This window comes from Gracilinanus agilis, chromosome 1 (assembly GCF_016433145.1).
Source record: "Gracilinanus agilis isolate LMUSP501 chromosome 1, AgileGrace, whole genome shotgun sequence".
Lineage (NCBI taxonomy): Eukaryota > Metazoa > Chordata > Mammalia > Didelphimorphia > Didelphidae > Gracilinanus > Gracilinanus agilis.
This window is the reverse complement of record NC_058130.1, coordinates 769,652,184-769,676,895: the sequence shown is the minus strand read 5'-3', so window position 1 is coordinate 769,676,895 and position 24,712 is coordinate 769,652,184. Positions and strand designations below refer to the sequence as shown.

General features: G+C 51.6%; 2 protein-coding genes across 2 annotated transcripts; one reads left to right on the top strand and one right to left on the bottom strand.

Moving 5' to 3' along the window:
• Window positions 1-249: 249 nt before the first annotated feature.
• UNG (uracil DNA glycosylase) lies at window positions 250-9,890 on the bottom strand. The gene is made up of 7 exons (XM_044658852.1): window positions 9,762-9,890; window positions 8,919-9,119; window positions 7,686-7,781; window positions 4,798-4,895; window positions 2,862-2,950; window positions 2,173-2,351; window positions 250-1,677 (listed from the first exon to the last, which is right to left on the bottom strand). Exons 1-7 carry the CDS (start codon window positions 9,888-9,890, stop codon window positions 1,537-1,539), a joined length of 933 nt encoding a protein of 310 aa, XP_044514787.1. The 3' UTR covers window positions 250-1,536.
• Window positions 9,891-19,754: 9,864 nt separating this feature from the next.
• ALKBH2 (alkB homolog 2, alpha-ketoglutarate dependent dioxygenase) lies at window positions 19,755-24,678 on the top strand. Its single transcript, XM_044674030.1, has 4 exons — window positions 19,755-19,850; window positions 20,674-21,039; window positions 23,315-23,513; window positions 24,170-24,678. The coding sequence occupies exons 2-4, from the start codon at window positions 20,760-20,762 to the stop codon at window positions 24,474-24,476; spliced, it is 786 nt and encodes a 261-aa protein (XP_044529965.1). The 5' UTR covers window positions 19,755-19,850; window positions 20,674-20,759; the 3' UTR covers window positions 24,477-24,678.
• Window positions 24,679-24,712: the final 34 nt, after the last annotated feature.

Below are 24,712 nucleotides of genomic sequence, written 5' to 3'. Positions count from 1 at the left end.
GAGACCCTGGGCAAGTCACTTAACCCCAATTTCCAAGGCCTTGCCACTCTTCCGCTTTGGGAACTAAAACAATTCCTGGTGCCCGCCCCAGCCCATCGGGTGTCCAGGCACCTGCTGCCCCTTGCTTTTGCATGGTACCAACAGCACACAAGGGCGCCCCTCCCCCCCAGGGCATGCCTGTTTTTAACCCTTCCTTTGGGTCTTGGGGTCAACTGGCAAGGGCGGGGCCATGGGGTGAAGGGACTCGGCCAGGGTCACCCAGCTAGGAAGTGCCTTGAAGCTCCATCTGAAGGGCGGGCCTGCCCTGGTCCTCGGGCACCCTGCCATCATGAAGAACACCTCTCTCCAGCCCTTACAAGCCAGGGGCTTTGTCAGCATTTCACAAATGACTGGAGGGCCTCAATGGAACCCCAGAAAAGACATTGGCGGGTACTTTGGGCTAAAGCCCAGGATCCCAGGATCCCAGCACCCGCAAACACGTGACTAGGAAGCGGCTGAGACCAAATCCGAACCCAGGACCTCCTCTTTCAACACAAGAATCAAATCGTGTTTTATTACCCAGATCAGCCCAAGGCCCCCATAGCAGCACAAGCCAGACACCCCCATCTGTGGTGGATTGACGCAGCCCCCCATAAAAAACTAAAAGTCTGTAAAAACGATTAAAAAAAATAAGAGAACAAAACATCCTTCGTATAAAAAGTGTCAAACTGGTTGTATACATTTGCTACCGTCAGTCAGTGCTGCTGCTTTGGTCAGAGGGGCACAGAAGGAGGGGCTTTTGTTCCATGAGAGCCCCTTGCCCCATCCCCTATCCCCAAAGACAGACAGACAGCCGGCTTCCTGGCCGGCCCCCAGAATGCTCCGTCCGGCACAGGATGTCCGTTCCTTTGGAGAGGAAGTCCTGTTTGTATTCTCAGGACTGCCCAAGAACTTGTGGATTGTCATGGCCTCCTCCGGGCCGAGCAAACCTCTCTACTTTGGCATCTCAGTTAAAAGAACCAGAACCAGAACCAGAATTTCCCACCTTCCCCCAAGTGTTTGTGAATCACCCCAGCGGATCTTTCTGAATGTTCCCCATGGCGGGGGCTCCCTCAATCCCCCTGAGCTAAAATGGAGCCCCCTCCTCCCTTCAGCCTCCAGAGGCCGCCTCCCTTCTGCAGAGCTCCAAGGGATCATCCGCTTTTCCTTGTAGACCAGCAAATTAATAAAATGACCCAAACCCACAGGGTGGACAGCCCAGGTTAGCCGATGCAAAGCAACGTTTCAGCTGCCTCGAACAAAGGGGCACCACCCTTTCCCCACTGACCAGCTCGAGAAAGCCTCAGACTAACGGTTGGCATCCCGAGCAGGTGCTCTGGCTCAGGGCCACCTTCAGTCTTTCTGGATACTTCTCAGGCCCCCAAGAGGGGGTCCCGCCATTGTTTTCTCTATTAGACTTGGACCATCAGACAAATCCCCCACCCCAGGCCCCCAACAAAAAGAGCTTTTCAAAGCCAAGAGAGATGGACCCTTCCCTCCAGACCAGCTCCAAGGACTTCAAAGAGCTTTCCAATCAATTGGCTTCTTGCCAGACTTCTTGAGCAACTCGTTGGTCTTGGAGAAATGCTGGCACCCAAAGAACCCTCGATAGGCAGAGAGCGGAGAGGGGTGGGCAGTCTGCAGGACATGGTGGCGCTTCTGGAGGAGAGGAATTGGAAGGTCAGAGTTTGGTGACCGTTCTGGGGCTCACCCTGAAATCTAGAGGCTTCTGGGCACATGGAGGGATCAGACCTGGAGCTCAGGGCCCTTACAGGCCATCTGGGACCCCGGAGGGGCTGGGCAATGAAGCCACGCTGCCAACAAACGAGATCCTGTTTCCTACTTCACTTATCAATCCTAGGAGGACTTCCCACTTGACAGAGTTGGACTCTGAGAGCCCCAGCCCGGTGCCTGAATTCATAGATTTGGACAGAACCTGCCCCTGTAGGAGACGCCGAGAGCCCCAGGATCTGGGGCCGAAGGGAAAGGATCAGTCTCTCCAATCACACCCTATTAGCGCTGAGTTCAGGACTGCTGAACTTTTTGGAAACCAGAGTCTCTCAGATGGCCCTCCAAGGGAAAGTGGGGGACTGCCCGCCCGGCCGTGCCCTCAGCTTCTCCCTCAGGCACACGGGGAAGAAGAGCGAGACATACCCTGTCGATGGAGAGGCCTTTCTTCTGCGCGTAGGATCCCCAGAGCATGAAGACGAGGCCATTCGAGTTCCGATTTAACCAAGACACCACAGCGTCAGTGAACTGCTCCCACCCTCTCTCCCTGTGCGAATTGGCCTGGTGAGCTCGGACTGTGAGCACAGCATTGAGGAGGAGAACACCTACACCCACACCCCAAAGAAACCACTCAAAAGCAGCCCCGGGTGCAGCCTTCAAGTCCAGCCTGACAGAGCAGGCAGAGATACCCACTGCTGGGCACCCAGGGAGTGGGAGGAAATAGAGGAAAAAGGGGAGAGGAGGAAGATGTGGAAGGGGGCAGTGAGGAAGGGGGGAGGTGCTTAATCATCAGTGCTTGGTGATCTAGTGGAGGCTCGCTTGTCATTCACTAATAACAACAAATACAATCTCAGAATATTTGAGTTCAAAATGGATCCTGGGGATTAGTTGGGTGCCACACCATTTATATGAGCAAACTGAGGTTCCCAGATTTCCTTCTGTATTTTCGAACCCTGGACTGTAGGCTGAGACCACAGAGAACACAAAACTGAGACAAAGACAGGCTCTGATTTCTCATTTGTGACCTCCAGCTTTTTGAGGACATCAAGTATAAAAGAAGCTTCAATTCCCCCAATCCCACCTCCTAGGAATTAGCCCTGATGCCAACTGCTTACCCTGTTTGGCCCATCCAGACAAATCTCCATGCCCAGGATGGGAAAAGCCATCTATATCTGTGGACAACTCTTTATAGATATTTTCCAAGCTGAAAACAAGATACGCAAAATGCTTTATTTAGCAAAAATCTCAGTTTCAAATTTCAAATCCGACCAAGAAATGAATCCCCAATAGGCAAATCCGAGGACCTCCTCACCGCCGGAGGGCCCAGGCTCTCCCGGTCCCTTCTCGCTCTCCATCTATGACCCCACCCTCAGTGATGTTGGTATAAAAACCCACCCCAGGAGATGAGGAAACACTGAAATGGCAATCTGGATTTCAACATTTCCCCCTTCGGCCATGACTGTGGAAAGAATAGCATGTTTTTATCTGCTGCATGACAAATAACACCCCATTTAGAGGACTGCTAGAAGAACAGTGCCTGAGTTGGGAAATAAGGTGAGCTGCCACATTCCAGAAAGGGACTTGGGCCAGATTGGTCTAAACCCAGCAACAATGGCACCCATCAGGACACAAGGTACCCAGGGTTCAGACCTGGCCTCTGGCTTGGCTGAGACATCGACACCCTACATCTCGGATCTTTCCTCTGGGGGGAAGGTATTAAGCCGAGATGGCTATATGAGATCCCTTCTGGTTCCATCTAGATTCTTTTTCCCAATGAGTAGTCCATCCCCTCCAAGACTGACTGCACATCCATTAGTTCCCAGGCAGAAGAGTGGTCAGGGCTAGGCTACGGAGATTCAGTGGTTACAAACGTAGAAGTATCAGAGGCCAAATCTGAACCCGGGATCCATACTATCTCTAAGCCTGCCTCTGAGCCACCTCGACGCTCCTCCCCATTCCTTTTATTGTCACACAAAGATCCAGGCTTCAAAGGAACCCTAGAGGGCACTGAGTACATCAGAAACCCAACCAACCTCCCCAGAGCACAGCGTGCCCTAATCAGATTAAATGGAACTGGGAAATGTTTAACAGAATGGATAAAATAAGAAATCCATTCACTGAGAATTCTCCCGAGCAGGTTTTCTTTTACATTCAACCTCCATCTGTCGCCCCACAACTTCTACCTTCCTTTAAAATACCTCAAAGCCAGGGCAGCTGGGAAGATCAGTGGATTGAAAGTCAGGCCTAGAGACAGGAGGTCCTGGGTTCAAATCCAGCCTCAGACACTTCCCAGCTGTGTGACCCTGGACAAGTCACTTGACCCCCATTGCCCACCCTGACCACTCATCCACCTAGGAGCCATGCACAGAAGTTAAAGGTTCAAAAAAATAAAATAAAATAAAATAATAAAATAGCTCAAAGCCAGCTCTTGTTTCAGCGACCCAAATCCCCCAAAGATCTCCATGTCTTCTCTAATAAACACCCCCAGTTCTCAATGGACTTTCAGAAAGGCCCAGCTTCCCAGATGTGGCTACGCTGAGCCGTTACCACACAAAGCCAGGAAAGGGGACAGTTACGTCCACCTATGGAGGAATTACACCCTTCCTGGGTCCTCTATTTGGGCAACTGATTTTCTTGGTGCTCGACTATACAGCAGACATTAGAAATCATCTTATGGAATTTTAGAAACACAGTGGACAAGTGCCAGGCTTAAAGTGGGGAGATCTTGGATTCAAATCTGGCCTCAGACACAGCCTATCTCTGTGACCCCGGTCAAGTCACTAAACCCCCGACCTCCTGGTCCTTACACTGCTCTTCTGCCTTAAAAAGGTCTGGGTTTAAAAAAGAAAGAAACATATCCTAGGTGCCAGTGTGTGGCCCCAGTGGTGAGGGATGAAGGGGAATGGGGGGGGGGGGAGGTCCTCATAGAATTTCTTTTCCTGTTTCAATTTCCTTCTACAACGAGGTTTCAGGACTATATGGCTAGTAAGTTATGAAATCTAGACCTGCAAGGAGCTGTCATTTTCTATCAGTCAGAGAAAGGAATCATACCTTGGAGGGGGCGGAACAGGTCTCTGAACACTGAAGGAGAGTCCATGAGCTTGGTTGGGTCCATGGTAGGGGTCCTGCCCCAAGATGACAACTTTTACCTGTATGTGCCCAAGTGAGTCAGAAATTAATTTTTTTGAACAAAGAAGTAATGCATAGACTAGGAGACTTTCAGGATCCTTTGTCGCTTCGGTTCAAAGTACCCAGGAAACGACAGACCCAGAATCCCTTTCCTTTATGCAGATTTATCTCCCCCTCAGTCGGAAGCCTCCATACAAACAAGTTAGGAATTTGGTCACTGCAACCCCTTAAGATCTGGGGGATGTCAGCCATGAGAGCCCCTGGCAAAGGGCTCTCAGTGAGACCGAGAAGGGCAGTTTTCTGTCTATATCAAAGCTTAAATTCACAAGGATGCTTTGGGTAAGGCCATCTCATCCCATTTTTTGAGTTTTGATGGACAGGTGACCCCTTACTGAACAACCCCCACAAAAAAAGAGTGAAACAAACTACAAAAGGGCAGCTAAGCGGCATGCTGTAGTTAGAGCACTGGCCTCATACACCAGCTGTGTAATCCTGGGCAAGTCACTTAACCCTGTTTGCCCAGTTCTTGTCCTTCTGTCTTCCATTCTTACTAAGACAGAAGGGGTTAAAAAAAAAAGGGAGGAAATAGAACTTCATAAGGAAAAACTCATCTGACCATTACACCAAGAAAAACCTGTTTTTTTTTTCCCAAAAGCAGAGCCAAGGCTGAGGCATCTCCAAAGATCATTTCAACAACCGCCAGTTAATTGTTTCTTCTAATGAAGTTCTTATAGTTCTACCCCATTCAGGTAGAGTCTTAGCAGTACTGAATCTACTATTAGTCATTAAAAACAAAACAAAAAACCATTACTTTCTGTCTTAAAATCAATACTGTGTATTGGTTCCAATGCAGAAGAGCAATAAGGGTTGTGCAATGGAGGTTAAGTGACTTGCCCAGGGTCACACAGCTAGGAAGTATTTTTGAACCCAGCACACCCCCATCTCTAGGCCTGGCTCTCAATGCACTGAGCCACCTCGCTGTCCCCTAGAGATTAGTCTTTAAGCAACTTTTAAAAATACCCTGCAAACATGAATGTTTGGGGAACTCCAGTTGAAGTCAGATGTATGACTAGAAAACTTGACCAAACCTCAGCCAAATCTCCAAGACTAAAAGGAGTTAATGACTAATCAGAAACTGTAGCCGCAAGCGAGAAACCCCTAGAACAAGCCTAAAGGAGCGTTCATACCTAACCCGTGGTCAGCACAAGCTAGTGACAGAACTCTACATCTAGGAGCTAGGACCTATCAGAGCCATTGATCCACTCCCCTGCCTATGGCCTCCAGAATCAAATCTCAAACCCCATCTGTCATTCAAAGGCCCTGCCCTCTCTTTCTAGTCTTCTTATACTTTAGCCCAGTGCCACTGGCTGCTTCGGTAACCTCCACCTTTCAGCTCCAGCAGGGAATGTTCTCCCTTCTCAATTCAGCCCATTGGCTTCCCCCAAGTCCCAAATAAAGTCTCAACTTCTACAAAGAGCCTTTCTTGGTCCCTCTGAATGGTGAGGCCTGGCCTCTGCTGATAATCTGCCATTCATCCTGTCTGGCACTTGTGGGTCCATAGCTGCTCACATGCTGACTGTCTTTTTGCCTCTCTTTGTATGCCCTGTTTTAGTGCAGATTCTGGAACACAGTCTATGCTTATGTGATTGGTAACACAATGGACAGATCACCAGGCTTGGAAAGAGGAAGTCCTGGGTTCAAATGTGATCTCAGACACTTCCTAGCCATGTTCCTGGGTAAGTCACTTAACCCCACTTCTTAGTCCTTACCAGTTTTCTGTCTTGGAACAGATACTGACACAGAAAACAAGGGTTTAAAAAAACTAAAGCAAAACAAAAAACCATGTATTGGTTAAGAGACCATCAATGCCTTCATGTTACAAGGGGGTAAACAGATGCAAAAGTTCTATCTTGCCCAACGAGGGCCAGGAGGTCAACTAGCATTTATGAAATGCTTACAACGTGCTAATTGTTGGAGATACAAATAAAATGAAGGAACAGTTCCTACAGCAAAAAGTGGGACTTGAAGGCTGCTCTTAATCAGATTCGACACTTCTGACAAGCTTCTTAGGATTCAGTCTCTACACTGAACAGATAATAACCATCTGCCATCTCCCAAGGAGCTCAAATAAGAAAGTATGGCAAATCTATTTTATCTTCTCTTTGTAGAAAAACCAGGCTCTAAGTTTTAAAAGGTAGTTTTTTACAATCAATGTACTGTTTCTGTTTTAACTGTGTCTAATAAACTCATTACTTCAATTAGGAGTTTGGTTTTTTTGGAAACTCTCAATGAGGAAACTCTTTCCTAATCAAGAACCTGCTCTCCTATAACTTTCTGGAAAAAGAACCATATATTAAAAAAAAAAAAATTTAACAGAGACAGAGATGGTATCCGAAGCTAGGAGTGGGGCAGGGAATCTTAAGTCTTTCCTAACAGAGAAGGGAGCCTGAGCTAAGTTTTGATTGAAGCTAGACCTGGAGTCAGAAAGACTCATCTTCCCCAGACATACTTCCTAGCTGTGAGACCCTGAGCAAGTCACATCACCCTGTTTGCCTCAGATTCCTCATCTCTAACATGAGCTAGAGAAGGAAATGGCAAACTCCTTTAGTAACTCTGCCAAGAAAACCCCAAATGGGATCTCAAAGAATCAGATAGGATGGAAAGGACTGAACAACAACAAAGATGCCGTAAGCCAGAGATGAGGAAGGAATTCTTTCTAGGTTTGGAACCCAGACCAAGGCCAGCTCTCTATCCACTATCTCTACCCCCTTGAAGTTTTTAATTCCATTTGTTGATCAATTTGTACTTACATCTCTAATTTCACACAGCTGTGTCCAGGTGAAGACTTGGTGTGGAGGTGGGTAAATGGTATGATGTTTTCGTTCTTCTGCAACAAATCCCATTAGCTAATTTTGATTTGTTTTTTAAAAAAGAGCAAAAGAAATATTATTGTTGAGAACATTCTCACCATGATTCCTTCTGTTAATTGAGAGCCAGGCCTAGGGATGGAAGGTCCTGGGTTCAAATTGGACTCAAGATACTTTCTAGCTAGGTGACCCTGGGTAAGTCACTGGACCCCTGTTGCCTAGCCCTTACCAATCTTCTGCCTGGGAACCAATACACAGTATTGATTCTAAAACGAAAGATAATTGTTTATTATAAATTTAAAAAAAATTTCTAAACCCAATATAGGGGCAACTAGGTGGCACAGTAGATAAGAGTGCCCAGCCTGGAGATGGGAGGTCCTGGGTTCAAATCTTGCTGCAGCTATTTCCTACCCATATGACCATAGGTATGTCCCTTAACCATAGCCTTGCCTTTCCCCTTCTGTCTTAAAAGTTCTTACTAAGAAAGTAAGGGTTAAAAAGAAAAACAAACACCAAACCTTGAAAAACCTGCAAAAATCCTAATCTAGGAAAAACATGTTTGGTTCAACTGCAGAGAGGGACCAGGGGCAAAAGGCCCCATTTCAAAGTGGTAGGTCACAGTTTGTCAACCAGTTGACACAGTTGCTCATTTGTTGCATTTTTTTCTTAACCTTTTGTCACAGAATCAATACAGTATTGGTTCCAGGGCAGAAGGGAAGCAAGGGCTAAGCAATGGGAGTTAAGTGACTCGACCAGGATCACTAGGAAGTGTCTGAGGCCGTATTTGAACCCAGGACCTCCTTTCTCTAGTCGGTTGTCTATCCACTGGGCTGCCCTTTTAAAACAAGTGACTAACCAACTGTAGGGACCCCCTGTTCGAGGAGCTGCTGCTGCTTCTCTTTCCAATGGGTCTAATCTTAACTCTTGGAGCATGTGTCCCTTTGGGAAGTAACCACTTCCAAAAGAAGCCCCGCCACCGTTTTGAGGCAAAATGACAAGGATAGGCAATATGCAATGAGGACATCTTCCCATCAGATCTGTCTCCATAAACATGAGGCAGGAGGCCAAGGTCTGCTGATAGTCAGAGTTAGACCCTGCCTTCCAGGAGCCCTTGGCTGAGGGGGTAAAGAGGTTTAGGGAGTGACCCCAACATGAGAACGGCCCATGCGCCTTTACCTTTAGGAAATAAGGCTTGCCAAATTCGGCGCTCAGGGGCCGCTTCCAGCTCTCCCCGAAGCCTGGGGGGACATTTCGGGAGGCGAGCTTGAGCAGGGCCGCTGCCTTGTTCTTCTGGATCCGGTCCAGCTGCTCGGGGCTCAGGGGCGAGGAGGGGGTGCTGGGTTGGTCCTCGGGCCGGCTCTTCTTGGCGGGGCTGATCTGTGGAGCATTTCCCAAGAGGCGGACGAAGAGGCACGGGATGAGTCCAAGGAGCGGCGGGCGCAGGAGGAGGCCAGAGCCCACGAAAGAGCGAGGGAAGGGTCCCATGTGCCCACTCACTCTCACCTTCTTTCTTCCCTTTTTCCTCCCTTCTTTCTCTCCCTTCCTTCCTTTCCACTTCTCTCTCGTTTCTTTCTTTTTCTCTCCCCAACTTCGCTCTCTTCCTCTCTAAGAATTTCCCGCAGGGCAGGCTTCACGGGAGAGGCTAAGCGAAGGCCTAGCTTCCAGGGATAAGCATGGAAGAGGACACAGGCCCAGGCCCCGCCCCAGACCGACACGCCTCCTTCCCACGTGGACGTTTCGCGGCAAAAACAAGCCCCGGAGGGCGAAAGCCCCGCCTCCGCCCCCTCTGGATTGGAGGTCGAGACGAGCTACGCGAGGTAGCCGGAACTCTAATTGGCCCGTCGCCTCCCAGTTTACCTCCCATTGGCTGCTCAGTCAGCGCGCCAGAAGCAAAGCTTCTGAGGACTCCCTGGAGCGCGCGCGCCCTAGTCCTTGGGACCCCTTACCTCAACCCCAGGGGATGCGCCCCTATCCGTGGGGACTCGGCCCCCGATCCTCCCCCCCAGTACCCTTCCTCACCGTGGCATCTTCGCTCTCCGCCGCCGCCACCGCCTCCGAGTCGGGGTCCTCCGGTAGGTCTGTGCACGAGGGCCGCTTCCTAGGTGCGCTGGAGGAGAAAAAGGAGTGGAGAGTCTTCTGCCCGATCATGCCAGCAGACGAGGTAGGGACAGCAGCATCAGCAAAGAGCACAACCCCACCAACCCACCCGCCGACCCCCGACTGGCTAGTTGACCTCGTTGGCGCCAAGTGTCGCGCGCTTGCGCCGTACGGGCTCTCTTTGTAGGGGGGACGAGGGACGCATGCGTGGGGCGTTTTCCTTTTGTAAGGGGAGGGGGGAGGTGTCGGGTGGTCTCTGGCGCATGCGCATGGGGGATCGTCCGAGGGACTCACGAGACTGACGCAGGCCGGGGAGGCATCTCGGAGGAGCAGGTAGGCCGGAGGAGGGCTGCGGTAGCGCTGGGGGTGGGGCGGGGGCGGGGGGAAGAGGCCGGCCTCCGGGCCTCAGTTTCTCCTTCTGTAAAATGAGGGGCCCGAGGGGCCCCAGCTCTGCAGCTGGAAGGGCCCCCCGAGATTATCTGGTTCGCCCTGCGATGTTTTACAGATCGGGAAACTGAGGCCCCCCCGGAGACTGCAAAGCCACACGCTTAGGAGGCAGGTATGAACCAGGGCCCATTTCCATCAATCATTTACTATTGATTAAGCGCCTGCTGTGTGCCAGGCACTGCGCTAAGCCCAGGGGATGCAGAAAGAGGCCAAAGACCAGCCCTGCCCTTAAAGAGCCCGCTATCCATTGGGCGGGGGGAACAGCATGCTAGGAAATATGAAGAAAGCAAGCTCTAGGCAGGGCATATGGGGAATAATTAACAGAGGGAAGCACTATAATTAAGAGAGACTGGGGAATCAATCAGTTATCATCGATTAAGCGCCTGCTGTGTGCCAGGTCCTGCGCTAAGCTCAAGGGATGCAGAAAGCAGCCAAAGACCAGCCCTGCCCTTAAAGAGCCCGCTGTCCAGTGGGGAGGTGGGGGTGCAGTATGCAAGCAGATATAAACAAAGCAAACTATAGGTAATGGAAATAGGGAATGATTAGTAGAGGAAAGGCACTAGAATTAAGAGGGACGGAGGAATCAATCAGTTACCGTTTATTAAGCACCTACTGTGCGTCAGACACTGTGGCAAGCCCTAGGCCTGTAAAAAGGGCCCAAAGACAGCCTCTGCCTTTAAGGAGCCCCCAGTTCAGGAGTGGGGGCGGGAGAACAGAATGCAAGGAAATATAAAGAAAGCAAGCTCTAAACAGGATAAAAAGGGAATAATTAATAAGAGGGAAGACAATAGAATTAAGAGGGCTGAGGAGTCAATCAGCTACCGTTTATTAAGCACCTGCTGTGTGTCAGACACTGTGCTAAGCCTTAGGGATGTAAAAAAAGGCCCAAAGATAGCCTCTGCCTTTAAAGAGCCCCCAGTTCAAGGAGGAGTGGATGCAAGGAAATAAAAAGACAGCAAGCTCTAAGCAGGATAAGTAGGGAATAATTAATAGAGGGAAGGGACTAGAATTAAGAGGCACTGAGGAATCAGTCAGTTATCATTTATTAAACAATTATGTGCCAGCCACTGCACTAAGCTCCCGAGATGCAGAAAGGGGCCAAAGATAGCCCCTGCCCTTAAAGGGCTCACAGTCAGAAGGAAGAGACTGCACGCCAGGAAAAGTGGAGAAAGCAAGCTCTGAGCTGGACAAATGGAGAATAATTGACTGAAGGAAGCCACTAGAATTAAGAGGGACTAAGAAATCTATAAATTACCATTTATTAAGCACCTATTGTGTGACAGCCCCAAAGCTAAGCCCTGGGGATGTAAAAAAAAGGAGTCAAAGATAGTCTCTGCCCTTAAAGAGAGATTTGCATGCCAGGAAATAAGAACAAAGCATATACTGGATAAATAGGAAATTGTTAACCTGGGATAAGCCCTGGAATTAAGAGGGACTTCTAGAAAGCACCTAATTCCCATTGATTAAGCACCAACTATATACCAGTCACTGTACTAAGCTCCAGAGATGAAAAAGGGGGCTAAAAACAGCCCCTGCGGGGGGCAGCTGGGTAGCTCTGTGGATTGAGAGTCAGGCCTAGAGATGGGAGGTCCTAGGTTCAAATTTGGTCTCAGACACTTCCCAGCTGTGTGACCCTGGGCAAGTCACTTGACCCCCATTGCCTATTAAAAAAAAAAACAAACAAACAGCCCCTGCCCTTAGGGAGCCCAGTCCAAAGCGGGAGACAGCATGCAAGTACCTATAAAGAAAACAAGCTATTGGCAGGGTAAATAGGGAATGCTTAATAGAGGAAAGGCACTAGAATTAAGAGGAACTGGAGAAACAATCAGTTATCACTGATTAAGCACCTGCTGCATGCTAGCCACTGTGCCAAGCTGCAGAGAAACAAAAAGGGGCCACAGGCAGCCCCTGCCTTTAAAAGAGCTCACAGTCCATTGGGGTTAGGGTTAGGAGACAGCATGAAAGCAACTATAAACAAAGCAAACCTTAAGCAGGGCAAATAAGAAATAGTTAACCTAGAGAAGGCACTCGAATTAATAGGGACTGGGGAATCATTTATTATGCACCAGATATAGCTGTAAGTCCTGGAGGCCCTTGAGGAACTTACAAAGTAATGGTTCTCTAGAGACCCAGTGCGCTCTCTGTCCAACCAAGATGTCCCACCAATGGCCTCTACTGACCTGTGCTGCTCTACAGTTCAGGGACCAGGACCATTCACTAACCACCATTCCCTCTAAATGGGAGAAAGGGTCTGCAGGTCCTGGGCTCGCCAGGCAGAGAAGCTTGGCCATTCCAGTCCATATGAGCCTCAGGTTTGCTCTCTAAGGTGAGGAGGGTGACCTCTGAGGTTTTTCCCAGCTCCCCTGACATCAAAGGTACACAGGATGGAAGAATTGGAAGGGACCTGAGAGATCAGAGATGCTCTAGCCCTGCCTTCTGAGGGCAAGCGCTTCTTTGTGACTCCCCACCAAATTCAAGCCTTGTCTTCTGGGTCTCCAGAATCCTCCATCACCTGCTCCCTCTGGACCTGTGGCAGTTTGTCCCTCTGTCCTTCCTTAGTAAATGTAGGAGCCCCACCTAAGCTTTTTGAGCCATTCAGGAAATTTCCAGGCTGCATTCATTGATAATTATTGGTAAGAACTGATTCCCTGATAATAAGGGTCGAACTCTAGGAAGTCATCCAGGGAGCCTAGATTGCCAGTTGGAAGAGATCTCAGTTCTTCAGGCCCAGCCCCCCTCCCCCCTGCCCCTGTCAGGGGTCCAGGCTCCTGGCCTTTTGAGGGCCCTCCTAGATCTCTGACATAGTTTCTGACAGCCTTTGTTCTGGCCTCAAGTTTTCTTGTCAGGTTCCTTGGAGCTCTGGCATTCTCTGTTCTCAGCTCCTGCTGAGGAAAGGTCTTTGGGTTAGGGCACTAAGGGTTGGTAGAACCTTATTGTGAGAGACATCTCTCTACATCTTTGTCTCTGAGCCTGAGGGGGGCTTATGGGACATCAGTCACCTTCTCCTAGAACCCTGGAGGGATAATGGGTTATCTTACCCAGAGTCAGCTGGAGCTCAGTGGTTAAGAACACTGCTGGGTGGCTCAGTGGAGAGAGCCTGGAGATGGAGGGTCCTGGATTCAAATGTGGCCCTGGGCAAGTCACTTAACCCCACTGCCCGGCTCTTACCACTCTTCTGCCTTAGAACCAATACACAGTATTGATTTTAAGATGGAAGGTAAGGGTTGGGGGGGAGGGAGGAAGCACTGGACCTGAAGTCAGGAAGACCCAAGTTCAAATCCATCCCCAGACATTTCCTGGCTGTGATCTTGGGCAAGTCACTTAACCTCTGATTGCCTGATAAAAGGATCCACTGGAGAAGGAAATGGCAAACCACAAGCATCCTTGCCCAGAAAACCCCGCGGTTAGCTGTGGTCCATGGAGTCCCCAAGAGCCTGGACAGGACTGAACCACATCCACCACCAAGGGTCTGAGATTCCTCGAGGCTCGTTCTGTCTGCCTGCCTGCCACCTACCAAGTCCTGGGAGGTCCCTCCAATAGGCTAGCCTTGGGGAGACACTCCTGAGGCCTTTGTGGGGCTTCTCCAGAGCACAGATCTTCAAGAGAACCCCACTGACATGGACATTAACTCCCCAGAACGCTTTCCTTCAAACTAGCCTGGAGTTTATTGTCTCCCTTCTTTCCCTAAGAAATGCCTCGTGTCCTGCCTTCCAGAAGTCCTGCACTAAGGCCAAGGCCAGGGCTCTAGATGCGCAGGATCATTCCTTTTGAATTTTCCTAATAAAAAGGCTTTAAATGTTTCCACACTTGCTTATTCCTCAGCCCTCCCTCCAGAAGTCCTGGCTGGCCACTGTCTCATCCGAATTCTCAAGTCCTTCGGGACTGGTTGCCTTTGCATCATTTTCACAAGGGAAGCTGCATCTTTTCCTGCAAGTCGAACCAGGTTTCTCTGCATCATAATTCATTCTTAACTCTCATGGGACCCCATTCATTGGAGGGGAAGAGCACCCACTCTCCTCCTGGGTCTGCGCTCTCTGCATGGGTGGGAGCTCCGCCTCCTTGGGGGCCATTTAGAGGTGTGGGAGCTATTGCTGTGGAGAGACTCCCCATAAGGACAGAGTCGCTGGTCCATGAGGCGGGGAAGGAAATCCATTGAAGGATTTTAGAAAGTAACTCATCACTCACTGCTCAACAGACCTCCTAATCAAAATTTTTAATCATTACCTTCCATCTTAGAATCAACGTTGTGTGCATGGTTCCAAGGCAGAAGAGCAGTAAGGGTTAGGCAATGGGGGTGAATGGACTTGCCCAGGGTCACACAGCTAGGAAGTATCTGAGGCCAGATTGGAACCCAGGACTTCCATTCTCCAGACTGGCTCTATCCACTGAGACACCCAGCTGCCCCACTTCTCAACAAATGTAAAGCCTTCCCCAGGCCCCTGCCTTGGATACAAGTGGAGGAGGCATGGTTAGACTCGGGCGGAAAGGAGCATCTAGAAAAGAAAGGGCAAGGGGAGTTGGGTATAAGGATTTGTAGGAGAGGATTATGAGGTCTTGCTAGAAAGGCTTGCTTAGCTCAGGAGCTTGCCCAGGCCCTCAGGAGACCTGAATAGAAGCTCTACTGGGGAAATGATGGGCATTGAGAGTTAAATGACCTATCCAAGGTCACACAATTTGTCTAACTTGGGCCCTCCATAAACATTTTTTAAGTGACAAAAGGTAATTCCTGGCCTCAGGGGATTATAATCCAAAAATAGATGTGATTCATTAAGCTCTTTAGGGAAATCGGTTTCTTTAAAATGAGTTTTCTTAGGGCAGTTTGGTGGCTGAACAGAAAGAATGACAGGTCTGGAGACTGGAGGTTCTAGGTTCAAATGTGACCTTAGTACTTCCCTTGCTGTGTGACCTTGGGCAAGCCCCTTTTGTGTAGCTCTTGCCCCTCTTCTGTCTTAGGGCAAGACAAGAAAAGAAAAGGAAAAAAGAAAGTACGGTTTTGTTTTTTTTTAATGCGTTTTGTTGTCCTGAGCTTTTAATTACAAGGAATTCCAAGACAAAAAGCAGTTTTAATGGAGAAGAAAACCCTTAGAGGAAGGTTCCCCAACCCAGCATCTTGGACCTGAAGTCTGAAGAAACCAACAGCGTTTGGGCATTCCCAAGTCCAACAGGACTTTCTCCTCACACTCTCCCCTAACTTCCCCATTGCTGTGGAGGACACCATCCTCCGGCAGCAGGCTCCCACCCCATGGGTCATCCTCCCAGCAGATCTGACCCTTTGTTGTTGCTGCTCAGTTTTTTCTGATAATTCAATGGCCCCACTGGGGGTGTTCCTGGCACAGATACCGAAGTAGTTGGCCATTTCCTTCTTCAGCTCATGTGACAGATGAGGAAACTGAGACCAACAGGGTGATGTGACTTGTCTAGGTCACACAGCTAGGATGTGTCTGAGGTCAGATTTGAACCTTCCTGATTCCAGGCCTGGAGCTCTATCCAGCCTCCTATTCCATAAACTTATCTCCAGGATCAGATCCTTTGTTTAGCTTTTGAAGCTCCACCTAGCCTGGTCCCTTCTATCTTTCCTGGCTTCTCAGTCCAGTGACTCTGGCCTGGCCCATTCTTACCCAGCATGCTGTGCCTGAGCTTTGGTGCTCCTGATCTCTGTTTCCTGGAATTCTACCCTTGTCCCCTCTGCCCCTAGGCTTCCCACCTTCTCCCCAAGCCTTTTGCCTCCCTTCCTTCCTGCCTCCCTGGACCTGTTAGCCACGTTCAGCCCTCTTTCTCTTCCCCCCCCCCCCCCCACTACCCTTATTCCCTAATCCTCTTCTATTGGCTTAAGCTCCCTGAGGGCAGGGATTGGCTTTGGCTTTGCTTTGGAATCCCCTTGGTAGACACTGAATATAAATGCTTGTTGGCTCCCTGCCCTCCTCCCTGGGCTTTGAGATGCCCTGGGCTTGGGGGGCTACCCATACTTGCCCTATTCTCAGCCCCCCTCATCCCATGCAGGCTGCTCATCCATGGCCCCTCTCATTCCATGGAGCCTCTTCTTTGTCTCTGGCCCTTCATTGTCCACCCCCGTGTCCTTGATGGTATCTTGCTTGGCATTCCATCCACTGTGGTCAGTTTAGGCTTTCACTGCCCTTTGAGCCACCTGTGCTGGTGGCCCCCTCAGGATCACAGTGTTCCCTGGTTCCCAGCCATAGAACATTACAGGAAGGAACATCATGGGTCCCTGCACCCATCCGTGGCCGGCCATGTCAGGGGTCACGTAGGGTACATTGAGGAGAGACTCACTGGGAGACCATTTCGGTGGTACAAAGCGGGGGATGATGACGTGGGAGCCGGGTGATGGGCCAGGAACCTGGGGTAAAGCCGGAGGCTCTCAGTGAAGCCCAGGGGGGCACTGAAGAGGGGGGGAGCAGGGCACCATCCCTGGGGCCTCCCTTTAGGTCACAGAGAAAAGAAAACAGCTTGTGCCCTTTGAGCCAGGGCCTAGTCCCCTCTCTCCTGGGAGAGCCTCCTCTCTGGTCTGTCTAGAGGCCAGCATCTTCCTAAACCCCCTGCCTGGCTGTGCCCCTCTGCTCAAGAAACAGCCTGGATGTGGCTTCTTTTTCTTTTTTAAACCCTGTTTAGTATTAATTCTAAGACAGAAAAGCAGCAAGGGCTGGGTCAGATTGGAGCCCAGGACCTCCCCACCCCCCATCTCCAGGCCTGTGAGCTTCTATTTCTAAAGCAAGGATTCTGAGCCCTCACAAGTGTCTTGGTTTCCTTTGTAATTCTCTCTGATTTTGTGCTATGGGAGGTTCTAGGGCTTCACCAGACTGCCCCAAAAATGTGTCCTGGAGGGGTTTCCCATTCCTTCCCCTCTGCATTCCAACCAGATTTGCTCTCCATGCCTTTCCCCAGGCTGTGCCTCTTGCCTAGAATGCCCTCCCTCCCCTCATTAATCCCCTCCACCCACCAAATCTCCTCTTGTGTTGTCTCCTCCTAGGAGGGCTGCTTCAGTTCTTTGTATTCATGGTGCCTGGCACAGGCTTCCTAAATCTGCCCTTCCTAACTGATAGCATCTTCCCCTTGGACTGAAGAGGCTCCCACCCTTCAGGCTCAGGTGAGGGGCTGTCCCCAGGAGGTCTTTCCTGATCCAGCCCCCTTCCTTAGGTCAGGCTCTCCACCCCCCAGGCCTTTACCTCCTGGAAGGCAAAGGCTGTGCCCCCAGACCCTGGCACCCCAGCTCCTAGTCCTTCTGTGATGTCGGGGAACTCGGGTCCTGCCCCCACACTCCAGTGTCTGGCACACAGTCAGTGCTTAATCAATGCCTACTGCCCAACTAGTGCCTCTTCCAGCCTAAGATCCTGTCACCTAGGCCTGGCCAGCCCCTGGATAGGGAGAGCACTGGGGGCTGGCAGGGGCCAGAGCCTGGCTCTCTCAGGAACTAGGCTGTCTGGGCCTCAGTTTCTCCAGCTCCAGTAGTCCCTCCTCTATCCCCCAATCTGTGGCCCCATCGTCCTGTGATCTCACTTTGAATCCTGCCTTTGCCATTTACTACCTCAACTGTCAAATGATGGGGGGGGGGGGGCCTTTAGGGACCCTCCAGCCCAGCCTGGGGTGCTAACCCTGGTGTCTGGGTTTGAATGCAGGCTTTCCACTTGCTCCCTACATACCCTTGAGGAAATGACTTGGTTCCTCCCTTTTTCTGGAAGGTTTTTATCTTTTTTTCTCACTTATGTGTAAAAACAATGTCTTACATTCATTTTTTTATTATTTTGGGGGCTCCCTCCTAGAGAGTGCCGGCCCTTTGATTCTCCAGAGTCGTACAGAACAGGTTTCCTGGCCAGACAGACAGACCCCCAGACTCCGCATTCAGACTGCAGCGGCTCCTCCTCGGGTCTGGGAGAAGAGCTGAGTCACTGGCAGCAGCGCTGACCCAGCAGGGCTGCCCCTGGGTCCGGTGCTCCTGGGAAGGCTCTTCCCCGGAGCCAGCCCTCCTCCCTTTTCCAGCTGTGCCACCCCAAAGGCATATTCTGGCGGCTTCTCTTTCCTGCCACCTCCCTGGGAGACCTCGGGAGCTCTAGGACAAAGGCGCGCACGCCCTGACGGCCCTTAGCCCCTTTCCTGACTGGTCTCCAGTATGGCTGGACGGGGCGTGGGCATGGGTGCCCCAATCTTCCCACCCTCCCCCCAACATCATTCCCTTCTGTCTGTGAGCCCATCCAAGAGGGGCCGGGGTGGGGGGGGGGTCCACTGGGGGTTTCATTTGGATTTCTGTAACCAGAGTGATTGGGGGCATTTTTCCACCTGACTGGTGTTTTTAATGTCTGCCTCTGAGAACTGCATCCTTTGACCACTCATCAGCTTCGGGTCTTTCAGCCCAGTTCTTTAGCAGAGAAAGCTGTCTTCGATCTTTTCCCCACTTTCTGCTTTTCTTCCAATGGTGACTGCGTTGGCTTTGTGCTGGTGGTCCAGCTTACATGCCCTGCTTTGGCCGGCCACTCTTCCATTAGCCACAGACCCGACTGCTCGCCCTTTTGTGTTTCCACCCTGTCTTGGTCCCTGTGCCTCGTTTGTGCCACGCTGCTTTCCAGATTTCCCATCCGTTTTTGCCAGGCTGGGCTCCTGTGGGTCATTCGCTGCCCACGCCATACATGGGGCACATCGTGTACCTGATCTGTTCCCGGGTGGGCGGGCAGGCGGGCGGCCATCCCTGGGATTTCTGGGCCAGGTGAATTGTTCTGCTGATCGCTGCTTTGTGATAGTTGGGATCGGGTACAGCGAGGCCCCCTCCTTCAGGTTTTTTCACTGATTCTCTTAATATTCGGCACCTTTTGTTCTTCCACATGAACTGTCAGGTTTTTTCTAGCTCTATAAAAGGATCCGTTGGTGGTTGGGTTGGCAGGCACGGATGGAGTAAGGGAGCCTTCTTTATGGCCGCCCTGGGTCTCCCCTGGAAAAGACCCTGGGGCTGGCCTAGCTCGGGTTCTTCTCTCCCCATCGCTTAGACAATAGAAATCCATGGTGCACTTCCCCCTAGAATGGGTAAGGGGAGCCCGAGTGCTTTGCTACCAGTATTCTGATGCAGCCATCCCTGTAGGACTCACTGCTGGCCTCACAGCCAGAGGAGGGGGGATTGCAGCTGAAATCCACCCGGAAGTAGCGACTGCATCCTGGGTGAGCGTTTTCTGGATCGGTGGGAGGTGGGGGACGGACGGGATTGGGGCTCTCGGGGGAGGGGAGGCAGATCTGGGGTGCAGCTGGGCTTTAAAGAGCCCCCCAAGGCCCCTGGCCGAGCTGCACTCTGGTATGCCCAGGCTTTCTTTCTTTGATCCCAGGGTTCTGTGGGTGTTTTCTTATGCTTAGAGTTTGAATAATCACCCTGCCTTGGCTGCTTTGAGATTCTAATTACACGGCAGCAAACCGTTCTGCCCTCCCTAAAGACCCCAAGTCCAGAGGGAGAACCTTGGTTCTGAACTGGAGAATTGGTAAAAATACCTAATAAAAGCGTTTCTGTAGTGCGTTAAGGTTTGCAGAGCCCTCCAAAAGGATTTCATTTGATCTTCATAGCAACCTTGGAAGGTAGGTAATAGCATTATCCCTGCTGGACAGACAAGGAAACTGAGGCAGAGGCTAATTGACTTGCCCTGGCCAAGGCACACAACTAGTAAGTGTCTGGGGTGGGGTCCACTGGGGTCTCTTCGAGTCCATTAGCTGTATAACCTGGTTTCTAATTTTAAGGTCTGACTTCTTAGCTCTGAACAGCCTCTGTGGGCAAGTCAGTACCCCTCGTGCCTCACTTTCTCCATCTGTAAAAGGGGGGAGGTTCACGGGTTGGACTAGGTGATCTCCAAATTCCATTCTGACCCCCCCATTCCCTGGTTCCTTTGAGCAGGGGCTCTACCCCTGGGGCCCAGATGCGTTGTGAGGACATCCTGGGAACTGTTTGATGTGATCCCACAAAGTACTTGCTTTCCTACTGAGAAGGGGTCCTTGGGTTTCTGCCTGCCTGCCCAAGGGGCCGGGACACGAAAGGTTAAGAAAAGCCCAACTCCAGAACGGGCAGCCCCCAAAGCGAATGCCATCCTGGGCTGCCTCGGAAGAGAGCCTCGTTAGACTTCCATTCGGGGTGGCAGAATGGGGTTCGGTCTTTTGGGAGCATCTGCACGACCCTTGTCCAGCATGGCATAGCTGGGGGTTCCTTTCGTGGTGAAGTTGGCCTGGATGGCCACCGAGATCCTCCCCAAAAGCAGTAACATACGTTTCTGCCCCATAATCTGCCCTGCCAGTCCCCAGTTGATGTCCCCCCACCCTCAGGCTCCAGGTCTTTACCTCCACGAGACTATCCTGTAGGATTCTATGGGGGGGGGGGAGTCTTTTCTCAACCTGCCTCCCTCTCCCCTAGGCAGTTGCCAACAGAGAGGCACCTGGAAGCTTCTCCCCATTTCTGTCGGGCCTCCCTACTCCTGGGTCCCTTCCAGAGCATAGCAGATGGAGAGGGTAGCGGCAAAGAAGACAGAGAGGTGTCCTTTAGAAGAAGGTAAAGAGGAGCCGGAGAAAGGCGACGACGCCTCCCAGGAGGAAGAAGAGGAAAGCAGGAAGAAGAGACCCCGGACCGAGAAGGCAGAGACAGACAGCAACTTGGCTGAGGGCTACCACTGGCAGAAGATTCAGGCCGAGAGCCTGGACTGTGACTATACAGTCCTATTCAGCCGGGAGGAGGCGGACACCCTGCTGCAGACCCTGGAAAAAGAAGTGGAATATTTTGAAGGTGAGCATTGAACCTGGGGGGGGGGGGGCGGCTGGCTGCCTTTGTGTTGGCCCCTGCTGAAGACCCCCCCCCCCCATTCCTGGAGGTCTTGGGGCCCTGCTAGCATCACTGCATCACTTTCTAAAGTCTGCCCAGCTCCAGGTTTTGGCGTTTTCCCCAAGGTGCATGCAGTGGGTTTAATAAGAACCATTCTGTGCTGGGAAGTAAAACCTTTTTTTCAGAAGTCAGAGCACAAAGGGCTCTAAAAGCAGCCATCCCAAGACTTTAGTCATGGAACTCTAGTCCCAGCCTGGCCCTCCTGAGGAGGGTCTTGGGCTCCCTTGCAGCGTGGTATGGACTGCCCACCTTGTTCCAGTTCTGCTCACTTCACTGCATCAGGGCTTCCCAGGCTCCCCGTTTCCCAGGCTGGCCTGTCCTTGCTGTGATTTCTTAAAGCACAGTTACAGGCCATTTTGTTCAGTCACTCCCACAAGGGGCACGAGGTCTCCCCTGACCCAAAGGTCTCCCCTGACCCAAAGCGGCTCTTTCTTTGCATCTTTCTCCAGGCCCCTTGGGGTGTCTGCCTGGAGGACACACACAGGTCCTGCCCTCCCCAGAAGCCCCGGGGGCCAGCTTCTCTGCCAGGCCTCTGGTGACCCCTCCTGCTCCCATTCTTCCTCTTATAAAACAAGGGAGCAGGCCCTGAAGCTTCCAAGTCCCCTCCTGGCTCAGATGCCTTATTCTAAGGCCTCTCCCAGCTCTGACTTCTGGCTCTGTCTCCAATAGCCAAAGCTCCCTCCTTGCCATTCGCAGCAGCTTTCGCAGTCACCGAGGGTTTGCTTTGAGCGGAACCCTGTCTGCCGGCAGTGTCGGGGCCCTTGTCTTGGAGCTGCCAGGCTTCTCCCATGACGAGGGACTATGCGCTTCCCCTTGAAGCCCTGGCTGTGGTGGGCCCAGGAGTGGGCGGCTGCCATGCTGAGCCGTTGGGACAGCGACCCTTTTTGGACCTCTTTAGGGCCCTGCTGGGCTCCCGATTCAGCCCGGCAGGGTAGGGGAGTAGCCATCTCCTTCTGCACCCCTCACTATCAGCTCTAAGGCAGAAGGCCAAGAGTGAGGGGATGGGCTTAAGTGACTTGCCCAGGGTCACCCAGCTGGGAAGCACCCGAGATGCTTAATTAGTGATTGAGTGAGCAGAAATGGGACTGAATGAACTTGAGAGCAGAGCCAGGGCCCTTCTCGTGTCAGAGCGCTGCCCCATGTAGCGCGCCCACACGGGAGAAGGGGGCCCTTGGCCAATGGCTCCTGGAGCCGGAGGGAGGCCGGGCCCCTTGCCTGGCGAAGGGGACCCCAAGGAGGAGTCTCTCTGCGGTGAGTCGTCCCGGGCTGTCGGTGGGGCCAGGTCGCCCAGTTTCAGGGCTGGCTCCATGCCTAGGCCACTACCTCCACACCATGGCGGGCTTCTTGAGCTTGGCTGGCCGGCTGTGGAGAGAAATCCCTGCCCCGTTCCAGTGGTTTAAGCAGTTATGTAGCAGAGTGGAGGCTGCTGGACTTGACCCAGGTTCTGATCTGTGTTCTGATGGTAGCAGTGACGATGCAGGAGTCTGTAGCCCTGCAGGGTAGGATTTCCTCACAACCCCTCTATGAAGGAGGCAGTCCCCATCGTACAGCTGGGAGACGGAGGGCCGGGGAGCTCGAGTGACTTGCCCTAGTTGATATTTGAGATATTTCCTTATTCCAGGTCAGATAGTCACTCAATCTCCCCCCAAATCCTCCGTTTCCTCATCTATAAAATGGGAAACAAAGCTACGGGTGATTTTGCCTGCTTTCTTCCTAGGTTTGAGGTAAGCCCCTTGTCGGCCTTACACTGCTTCCCAGAGTTTGTTCCTGTTATTGCCACATTCACCTAATGGCAGTCTTTCTGAACACTTGGAGGGATTACACGTGTTTGGCCTGACCAGAGAGGCCAGGACAAGCAGCAGTGGGACTTAGCGGGGTCCCAGGGTAAAGGAAGGGGCCAGAGCAGAGGCTGAATGACCAGCGTTTCCTTCGCCCTCTCCATGTACCTCTAGCCTCATGCTCTCCTGGCATCGTTTTTGGCACAGCCTTCCTCTCTTTGGGATGGCACCGAGCACCATCTCGTTTCCAGCAGGCATCAGCAGCTGGCTCTTCCCCAAGTCCCAAGGGCTAGGGCCGGCCCCCGGGCTCCGATACTCGGGTGGGCTGCCCGCTTCCATCCTAGGGGGAGCCGCAGAAACAAATTCTTGGGCACTGATGCAATGGAGCTTTCTTTCGGCAGGCGATCTTTCCAGAGTGCACGTGTATGGGAAGTGGCACCGGATCCCGAGGAAGCAGGCCACTTACGGGGACGAGGGGCTGACCTACACCTTTGCGGGCCTCACCCTGTCTCCAAAGCCCTGGATCCCAGTCCTGGAGCACATTCGAGACCGTGTGACCGACGTGACCGGGCACGCCTTCAATTTTGTGCTTATCAACAGGTAACAGGAAATGGTGGGCCGCTTTTTGGGGGTCCCAGGACCCTAGCCCGGCTAGGAGAGGCGGAGCCCTTCCCAATCTCCTCTCCCTCTCCTTATTGCTGGGAGCTCCTGGAGAGCAGGGACTTCTCTCACCTTTGTTTCTTTTTCTCTTTGCTTAGCCCAGCACACAGGAGTGCTTCATAGGTGTCAACTGACAGGCCTCGCACAAATTATTTCACTTGCTGACGGGAATTTCCCAGCCAATTTCTAAGCTCCCTTTTGGCCCTAAACAGCTGAGCTTTAGGAAACTGGGAGTGGGGGTGGGGGCGGGAATGTCACCTTTTTCCAATAGCCCTGGGCAGAATAAAGAAAAGTTGACATTTTTCTGACTTGGCTAATTTCTAGAACTAAAGATCTGCTTTTGAGAAATTATCTGGTTGACCCATCCATTCTCCCCCCTCCAAGCCCCATTTTGTAGGTGAGAAAACTGAGGCCCCGAGGGGAAGGGCTTTGCCTGAGAACACGGAGGTAGTTCTAAGTAGGAGGGCCCCTTGAACCCGGTCCGGAGTGACTCCAAAGTCACAGCCGGTGCTGCCTCTCCAATCCCCAGGCACTTTGGCCCTGCGCCTGGGGAGCCTCTGACAGCACTCAAACAGTGGGCCGTCTTCCCCCTGCAGATACAAAGACGGCTGCGATCACATTGGTGAGCACCGCGATGACGAGCGAGAACTGGCTCCCAAGAGTCCCATCGCCTCCGTCTCCTTCGGAGCCTGCCGAGACTTCTTCTTTCGGCACAGAGATTCCCGGGGGAAGGAGCCCTCCCGGCCCGTGGAGGTGGTGAAGCTGCAGCTGGCCCACGGGAGCCTCCTCATGATGAACCACCCCACCAACATCCACTGGTACCATAGTCTCCCCGTCAGGAAAGGGATCCTGGCTCCCCGGGTCAATCTGACATTCCGTAACATTGTCTTCTCTAAAAGATAAGTGCTTCTCTTAACGCTCATCAAGTCTTGATCTTTTTGACTGAAAAATCAATTTTCCTTACAGTTCCGTGTCAAAAAGGGTAAATTGACTTTTCAGACTGTTAACTGTATGTGAAATAAAGCACAGTAGCCAACCTAGAATGGAAACTTTAAAAAAGAATGAAGCCGCACGTGTTGATTTATTAAAGGACTGTCGTCTCCCATGTCTGTGTTTGCTTTTGAAATGAACAGTAAAGT